The sequence below is a fragment of the Alligator mississippiensis genome, chromosome 3 (genome assembly GCF_030867095.1).
Source record: "Alligator mississippiensis isolate rAllMis1 chromosome 3, rAllMis1, whole genome shotgun sequence".
NCBI classification, from domain to species: domain Eukaryota; kingdom Metazoa; phylum Chordata; order Crocodylia; family Alligatoridae; genus Alligator; species Alligator mississippiensis.
In genome coordinates, this window is record NC_081826.1 from 298,848,221 (window position 1) to 298,857,204 (window position 8,984).

General features: G+C 53.7%; 1 protein-coding gene across 1 annotated transcript; it reads right to left on the minus strand.

Annotated features, from left to right (window-relative positions):
* Positions 1 to 925: 925 nt before the first annotated feature.
* LOC132249169 (phospholipase A2 inhibitor gamma subunit B-like) lies at positions 926 to 7,369 on the minus strand. Its single transcript, XM_059723506.1, has 5 exons — positions 7,221 to 7,369; positions 5,299 to 5,415; positions 4,407 to 4,559; positions 3,169 to 3,309; positions 926 to 1,941 (listed from the first exon to the last, which is right to left on the minus strand). Exons 1-5 carry the CDS (start codon positions 7,267 to 7,269, stop codon positions 1,718 to 1,720), a joined length of 684 nt encoding a protein of 227 aa, XP_059579489.1. The 5' UTR covers positions 7,270 to 7,369; the 3' UTR covers positions 926 to 1,717.
* Positions 7,370 to 8,984: the final 1,615 nt, after the last annotated feature.

Consider the following 8,984-nt stretch of genomic DNA (forward strand, 5'->3'; position numbering starts at 1 on the left):
ATGCTTTATGCACTCAGAAGGGGCTACCATTTCTGCACGTCTTATCCAAATCTGTCCAAAACAGTGACAAAGTTATAGGCTGTTTGACCTTCCCCATTATACCTTTGTGTGAAACGTTGAAACAGCGTCGAAACAGCAAAATGTTTCGACTTGCCTAGTTTCATTTCGAGGCTGTTTCAACCGTATCTGGTTCATTTCAATTTTGCTGTTTCAACCTTGAAGCTATCTACACCAGTAACATAAACAATGCCCTCTGCCGTCATACACCAGCTGGACCTAGGCCAACAGTCCTGCCAGTCCCCAGTCCTGCCCCCCACCTCCACCACCCTGCAGCCAGCACGCTCTACATCTCCAGCCTGGCATCATTGCCCTCCCCATCCCAGGCTTCTCCTACCCACCCCACCAGCCTGGCCACATTGCTAACCACCCCCAACTCCAGGCAGCTTTCCCACTTCCTCTACAATCTTGCTCCCATTTTGGCCTCCAACCCATCCCACCAAGGAGCATCCCCATGCACAGGGACATGGAGGCAGGCCTTCCTTTGCGTGGCTGGTGCTGCAAGACAACATGCAGGTGGTTGTGCATTCATTCCCTCCCATATGCCCTCAGGATGTTGCTAGTATGACATGAATTCATTGCAGCCCGGGGAGTCTAAATCTTTGCTCCATGACGTGAAGCAGCCCAAACCAGAGGCTGCCTTGGGGAATATGGCATTCCTCTTCCTGTGCCTTGGAAATGCAGCGGGGTGATGAGGGCAGCATTCAGGTGAAGAACTGATATAGATGTGTAGCCGGGGTACATCAAGGGATGTGCCCTGTCCCCAAGGGGAAGGGATGCAGTGGTCAGGCAAGAATGCTGTGAAAGGGGCCTGCCACCTGGGAGCAGTCCCCTCCCTTCTCTATAGAGCCAGGCTGAGACAAAGTGCTTAGCTATATGCAAATTTATTGCCATGCAAACGTAAATATGAATGAGACATTACATATTTACAGAAGAATTAGTATGTGGCACCATATACAATAACCTGCAATCAGCACATTGCACCACTTTGAGGGCCTGCAAAACAGGCTCAGGGATTCACAGCATAGGCAATAATGAAGCCCCCTGCACAGAATGAACATCAGCACTCTGCAACACAGACACACACACAAGCATGTACCCATGGAGCTATCGCTCTCTCTCAGTCTCTGCATAAACTTCTGAGGGATCCTTCTGAGCCTGTTTTGTGCAGACTGAAACTAGAGCTCTCTCAGGATCTCCTCTACCTGCTGTCTGCGCTGTGCAGGGCTATTAAGCAGTGTGTCCCTACCTCCCAGCCTGGGATAAACAGCCACAGAACACATCACAAACCCTGATAAATTAACCACATGCAAGACGCTGAGCTGGACATGACTCATTAATGCTGGTTTGGCTAAATGACTTGCATACACCAATGTAAGCATATCAAGTTTAAGAGAGGATATAAGATTAACCTCTGATTTTTTCTGGAATAACTCTACCCTAGATTGTAATAAAAGGGAATATAGTAGAGTGAAATGCTGTGTGTTTTCTCCTCATTCACATCAGTATGACCATGTCTTGTGTCGAGACCCAGAGGGAAAAGAACCACCCGTGGACAGAAGCCGTAGCAGAAAGAGTCACACACAAGCGAGGAGGCAGAGTATTATGTAGCATTATGTTTTGCACCATCAGACCTTGCATTTCTTGGCCCTTGGGAACATCAGGAAATGGTCTTTGTCAAGATGAGCCCAGCCATGATGGGAAAGCTGGGCGTGGCTAGGAGGGTCCATCCAGAAGACTTGCTGGCTGCAGGAGAGGCTGGTTTGCATTCAAACCTATTGATATCCATGGAGAAGTTTTGGCCTGCCTTCATCAGTACTACTGGACGTGTGCACTCAGACACAGAGATACAGCCTTTTACTGCGGTGTTCAAAGTACCTTCCCCTGCAGGGCAGAAGAAACACACTGAGCATCATGGCAGGTCTTACCGGTCCCTGCAACAACCCCTCCTAGGCCTCACAGCCGCTCCCTCCTCCTCTCAGCAGTCAACACCCGACGCCAGCACCGGGACGCACATCAGGTCCTGCACTAAGACACCGTAAACTCCTCTCTGGTCTTTTCCCCTGACACAATCTAGAGAGTTTGTGTTATTTCAAGAGGGGATGAATTCACTTTCATTTACATGATGTGTGAAGACTAGAGAGGGTGCGGGGCTGATGATGGGGCTGGGATTAGGGAGTGGATTTCTTCATTTTCTTATTTTGTGTCTACTTTCTGAAGACTAATAGACGACATGAAATTTTGTGACTTTTATCTCCCCAGGGCATCCCTCTGCTTGTGTCTTACCCCGAGGAATTGTCTAATCTGGCAATCTCGGGCAGCAATACAGCTACAACATGATCACATCATAGGGATGATGCAAATAGCCATGGACTGAAATCCAGACACGGGTTTTATTCAGTCCGGTCGCTTCATTATGTTGGTACCGGTAACCTGGCAAGTTCTCTTTCAGAGACTGAAAAGGCTGATCCGTCTCTGATGAAATGCCGGTGTTGAGAGTTTGGGGGCTGAGACTCTGGGGGTTTCTTCCAAGCAGCAAGACAGTTTGCTTTGCTCTCTGTACAGGGAATGGCTCCTGGAGGCAGTTGCTCCCTGGGAAGCTGGGACTGGTTGTGGGGACTGCGATTGCTGAAAGAAAGGGCTGTGTGCGTGCTGTCTGTGCCCACCTCTGGCCCAGGACTCGTGTCTCTGGTGTGAGTGAGTGAGTCACACTCACATCTCCAGCTTCCCCGGCTCTCTCGTCCCCTCCAGCAGGAAGCAAATCTGCTACAATCAACACACACACTTTCTTGTAACCACTAATCTGCTTTCCCAGGGTGGAGGTCACAGCTGGGGGCAGCCTGGGGACAACCCAGCACAAGAGCTGGCCCTGCCTGCATGGTTTTCCTCCGGGTGCTTTAACACTGGAACAAAGCCCTGTCAGATGAGGAGGCTTTTTCAGCCAGGTCCCTGCAACCCGTGGTCTTAAATGTGTTCCCCTTCCCTTTTATTCAGTAGTCCTCAGCTCTACTTCCATTACATTTGCCTCCTTTTCTTTCTCTTGCATGCATTTCTTGCAATGGGATTCATGAGATAAAACAAAAGATGACAGCACAGAATGAATAAACTTACCCATGAGAAGTGACCCTTTGAAATCAAAGCAGTAGGTGTCAGACCCGGCACAATACACAATCTCGTTGCAACAGTCATAAGATCCAATGCTGAAGCACGCTGGACATTGCAAGCCATTGGGAGCGGTGTTCACTGGTGGCACTGGGAACAATCAGATCACAGTCGGGTTTGACAAGGTTAGAAGGGAAATGTGTGCATTCGAGATCTCCTCCCCTGTCAGCCTCTCAACCTTACGGGCAGGGGCACAGCTGTAGCTCCGGACGTGCATGAGCAGCATGGTCCAGTGTCCCCTGGGCTCCTGTGTGAAGCCCTGAAATCTTTCTCTGCTCAGTGGGAGTCTCCATGCTGCTGCATTTTGCCTCCCAGCCCCAGGCCCGTGGGGTGTTACCCAGTGCCAGGTCCCCTGCAGGGAGGGCAATGCTTCTCAGGAGCTCAGGCCCACCTCCAGCAGGGCAAGTGAGACCTGCCACTGACAGCTCCCCCCACACGTCACCTGTCCCACTTGCTGGGTGATACGGCTGTCCCTGCCAGGCTCTGACCAAACTGTGCTCTTGCTGCCAAGAAGGCTACCGGCTTCCTGGGCTGCATTGGTAGGAGCGCTGCCATCAGATGGAGGGCATTGATCCTTCCCCTCTATTCAGCATGGGGGAAGCCATATCTGGAGTCCTGTGTCCAGCTGTGGCCCCCACGACAGAAAGGCTGTGGACACATTGGAGAGAGTCCAGTGGAGGGCAATGAAAATGGTTTGGACGCACAGGAACATGACTTGTGAGGAGAGGCTGAGGGAACTGGACAACCTTCAGGTCCCTGCAGGGAGGTTGCAAAGAAGATGGAGCTGGACTGCTTCCAGTGGGGCAGATGACAGACAAGGAGCAATGGGCTCAAGCGGCAGGAAAGAAAGTTGAGGTTAGATAATAAGAAAAACTTTCTCATGAGGAGGGTGGTGAGGTGCTGGAACAGGTTACCCAGAAAGGTGGTGCAATCTGAATCCCTGGAAGTTTTGAATAACCGGGTAGACAAAGTCTTGTCTGGGATGATGTAGCTGGGGCTGGTCCTGGTTCAAGTTGGGGGCTGGACTAGATCTGACCTCCTCAGGTCCAGCCATCATTCTCTATGATACTACCAAACCACCAGGCTGGTGCCAGCTCAGGACAAAGCAGGACTCATAACTGTGACCCAAGCATGAGCGTCCTTGTGATGGGTGGATGGGGAGAGAAGGAGGAGAAGGAGACACATACATTGGACAGATGTAGTTCGACAGGCCTCCCCGGTGCAGCAGGCGATACTGGTTCTCTGTCTTATTCCTTTCCCAAAGTCCATGCTAAGAAAGGGATTGCGACACGCATCAGAGCTGAGACAGGACTTTGTGTAAGTCCGCGACTTCAACTCCCCTGGAACAGAGAGGAACACGGCACAGAGTTAACAAACCACACTCGTTACCAAAGGACTTTCCTCCCTGCACCTGCATCATTGCTGCCCTGGTACGGCACGACCTTGCCCCCACATTATATACCAATCACGACACGGTCGGGAGATCCTGGACTCCTCCTGAAGGATGTATTGAAGAGTACTCAAGCCCAGCTCCACATTTGTGTGTCTTCTCTAAACATGCAGAGCTCTCTTCATCTCCTCTCAGGAGCTTCTCCATGTCTTTACCCAGGTCAGTAATTCTCTCTCTCTGTCCATGCATCTTTCTGTACCCGGCTCCTCCCCGGAGCGGCATGTAGCTGGCCAGACGATGCTGCCTTGGTTAGGCTGAGTCTTGGCCATTCAACGTCTTCCCATCCAGGAGCCCAGCGCAGGGACCCTGGAGCACAAAGGCGCTGCCGGATGCACAGAGATGCACGCTCCTGCCCAGCTAACAGCCGAGGTGCCCAGCAAGCGCTCAAAGAGGTGCATTGGGCAGTGAAATAAATATTTAGGCCCTATATACTCTTTCCCTATGAGAAGTGTGAGGCCTGTGAGAAGGGAACAGGAAATCCCGGCACAGTTAGTAACTGCACCTTGAGCTCTTCATCACAGGGCACCAAAGGACTTCACAAGAGGCTTCATCCTGGACCTTTAATTTCTAGGGAAATGGAAGTTGTGGGGGTGGGGAAGTAAACCTATTTTAAAGTACCTCTCACCTACCTACTATTGCTTCATTTTTAATAATACCGCAGGTATCTTCACCAGGATTGCAGGTCTGCATGGAGCCAGAACAGTTGTCCCCTATCGCATCGCAAAACTCACACTGGAGAGAGCTGCCTGGAGGAGGAAAGAGAACCGGCGTCCCTCGAGTGAGCGTTACCCCCATTTCTCCTTCCAGCTCCTCTGCTTCACCACCTGCTGCCTCCCTGCTTCCCTTCTGCATCTCCGGACATCTCTGGGCGCTATTGCAGCCAGCCCACGTGAGCGACAAGGCAGGTGCCACCTTCTCTTTTCTTCCTCCCCGTTCGCCCCTACATTTGCCCCAGTTGCTTCCTAATTTGTAACAACTTTATTTGCTATTTCCTATTACAGGAAAATGGATTTGGAGCTGGGTCCAAAAAGGTAGATGAGGTTCAAACAGTCACAAAAAGGGGCCAAAAACAGCTGATTCCCTCCCTCCACCTGCCTAGCACATGTGTCCCGCAGTGCCCATCCCCACAGGATCTGAGCATGAGGGATCAGGCAGCGTCCAAGGGATGTGACTAGACTTGCCCAGAAGGGACGTGTCCTGGGGCTGAGAGGCTTGGCCATGACACACGCCCTGGGTCCACAGTCCTGCTGTACAGGATGAGGCTTGCAGCCATAGGGACCCGTCCTGCAGTACATGGCACATCCCAGACCTCCTGAGAGAAGGGGCTGAGAAGGGGCAGGAGGGGCAGGAGCTGGATGGGGGCTGGAGTCAGGGCAGCAGTCAGGCATGGGGGATGGGAGCAGCAGGTGGGGCGAGGGAAGCTGGGTTGAGGGGCTGCTGCCAGGGAAGGGGGCATGAAGAAGGGCAAACAGGAGAACGAGATGCTGTGGATATTGCCTTGCATCAGGTGGTCCCTCGGTGCCCAGGCACCACATCTCTCCCATGCCTACTGCCCAGTCCCAGCCCTCGGGGCTCCCCTTGGCGCTGAGCTGAGCTGTGCCATCAGGCCTGCAGGGCTCCCAGAGCAGCTGGGATTTTGGGGCGAGGGGAGCAGGGGCAGGACCCCCCCGCTGAAATCCAGGTTACAGGGTTGCACTTTGGCAGCAGGGACAAGGGATGCATTAACCCCTGCGGCTCCATGCTGCTGCTCACCACACTGCGCTGCCGCCTGCCCCTCCACTGGAGACAGGTTCAAATCCAGCCCACAAGGCACTGTCACTGGGGTGAACATCTAACCTCCATGCTGTACAGCTGGCAGGTCGGACGTGCCTCCAGGGTCACCTCGTGCAGCCCCTGCACGGACACACACATCACTGTCCCCAACCCTTTCCCGATAGACGCCCCTCCAGCCTCTGCCTGACAACCCCCAGTGAAGATCCCACCATCGCCTTCCTGCAGGCAGCGTGTGCCAGGGTCTTCCTATTTCTGCAGCAGGGAAGCTGGGCATGAAAACATCTCAGCTGCTTTGAGGAGATCCAGAAAGCAAATTCCTTCCAGCTGCTGAGATCTCCCCACACTGCCGCGGGCTGGTGCCTGGGATCGTGCCTGTGCCCTGATCTGAGGAGCAGCCGAGGTAGAAAGCCAAAGGGAGGCACGGCCCTGACTGCTGCAGGGAGTGGGAACAGGCGCCGCTACTGCTGGGCTCAGCGCGGCACAAAAGGGTCAGGGCCTCTCGCCAGCTGCTCTGGGTGCGAGGGCCCGGGCTGGGAGGAATCCCCGCTTCTCCTCGCAGCAGCCCAGTGCTTCACTAGCTCCATCCTGGGCAGGGGACCAGAGTCACCCCTTGCAGACATAACCTTTCAGTGGCAAACTCCAGCTGCCTTCTCCTCCCACCCACCTTCCTGGTCACATCCCTGTCTCGGCACCCGCACTCCCCTCCCGGCGAACTTTTGGAGCCGTCCCAGGGCTCGTCCTCTCCCCTGTCATGCAGCCTTCGTGCCAGGAGACTCACCTTGGCCTAGGAAAGCCAAGAGGACGTAGAGGATGACGGGTGCTTTCATGGTGCGCAGGAGAGCCAGAGGCACTGGACACAGGTCTCTTGACTTCTTGGTGGATGCAGAACAACTCTGCCCTGAACGGCTGCTCCCAGAGGACACTGCAAGTGCTGTTTTGAGAAGTGAGAAAAAAATGAGGTTGTCTCTTGCCAACTGGCATTGGGCAGGCACCGTTCCCCTGAGATCCCTGGGGCTTTGTTTCATGAGTTTCCTGACAAGATATAATCAGTCACAAGCTTCTCCTCCCGTGCAAGTCACTCCTCCTGCTCCCAGCCTGCCGTGAATCCCTGAACCTGCCTGTGAAGGGCAGAGGAGACCCCTTCACTCAAAGGCAGAAACCCCAGGTCCCCTAGATCCTCTATAGGGCCGGTCGGCCCATGTCCTGCAGGACAGCACCCTGGACCAGGAGTTCAGCTGGACCGGGAAGGACCCATTGACGTGCTGCTCTGGGCAGGCATCTCAAACTGGTTGTGGGCCAGGTGCTCCTGTTTGGGACATGAAGGGGGCCTGGACCATGGTCCTTGCTTCTTTGGTCCCAGCGCCACTGGTGCAGGTACAGCCCTGGCAGCGTCCTGGCTGGGATCCCAATGCAGAGACAGTAGAGAATGACACTGCGCATCCTTGACACTGGAAAGTGTGACTTCCTCCACTTCTTTATCGTGGCACCTCGAGGTCCTACACACCAACTCCTCCAATCTGGTATCAACAAAGTTTTATCTGTAACCCCCAGACTGTACAGGCTTCCTCTAAAAATATATATATCTGACCTGACAGGCAAGATAAGAGCTGCACAGCACTGGTCTTTGGTCAGCTGAACCTCGGACCCCTTGCTGGGCGCTTGATCTTCCTTGGTGTCTTCTGACCCAATTTCCACAGGCAAAAAACACAGCAGCTTCCTCTGTCTCCGCACAGCATGCTCGCACATCTGCACATTCAATGTTTCTCCTTTGATATTTTCACTTTTGCAGCCTTTCCATCAACAGGGCCAATTATGTTTCAAGCTTAAATTTTTACCATATTTTGCCATCACACACAGTGATCGGGGTTACTTCCTGCCTAGGGTCCATTCAAACAACATGCCTTTAAACCCAGGGTCCCAGGGCTGGGAAAGGACTGCAGGCTGTCCTGCAATCAGGGGGCTGCACCTGGATAGCCGTGACCCTGACCAGGATCCTGACAAGGACTCGTAGTGAATCGGCAGCTCAGCTAGGATTTTGCTTCTTAAATGGCAGCGACCTCCCCTGGGGCAGCTCAGGGCCTGGGCTAGCCTGTACGCTCAGCCCTGCATCTAAGAGCCTTCCCCTTCTGTTTCCTGACAAGGAGGGCGAAGGTGACAGCTTGTCCCATCACCACCTTGCCAACACACCTCACCTGCCACCTGAGCTGCATCTCCGTCTCCTGCAGCACTCAGCTCTAGCAGCTTTTCTGCAGAGCCCCTGAGGCATGATAAGGGTGCGTGTAGCGATGCACACCCCAGCTCAGCAGAAATTGGGTGAGGAACATCTGCTCATGTCCCTAGGTGTGCAGGTGGACCCTCCCTATTGAGGAGCCCAGCTTCCACCGCTGTGCCAGCTGCAGCTCAGCCACTGGGATGGAGCAGGGCGTCTCAGAGAGTCTAGCTAGACGGCGAGGGAGCTGGTTTTGGAAAGGGTTACATTGGTTGTGTGCAATCACCCCATTTGGGCGCAGGTGGAGGGGGCAGATTGGCCAGCACCAGGAGG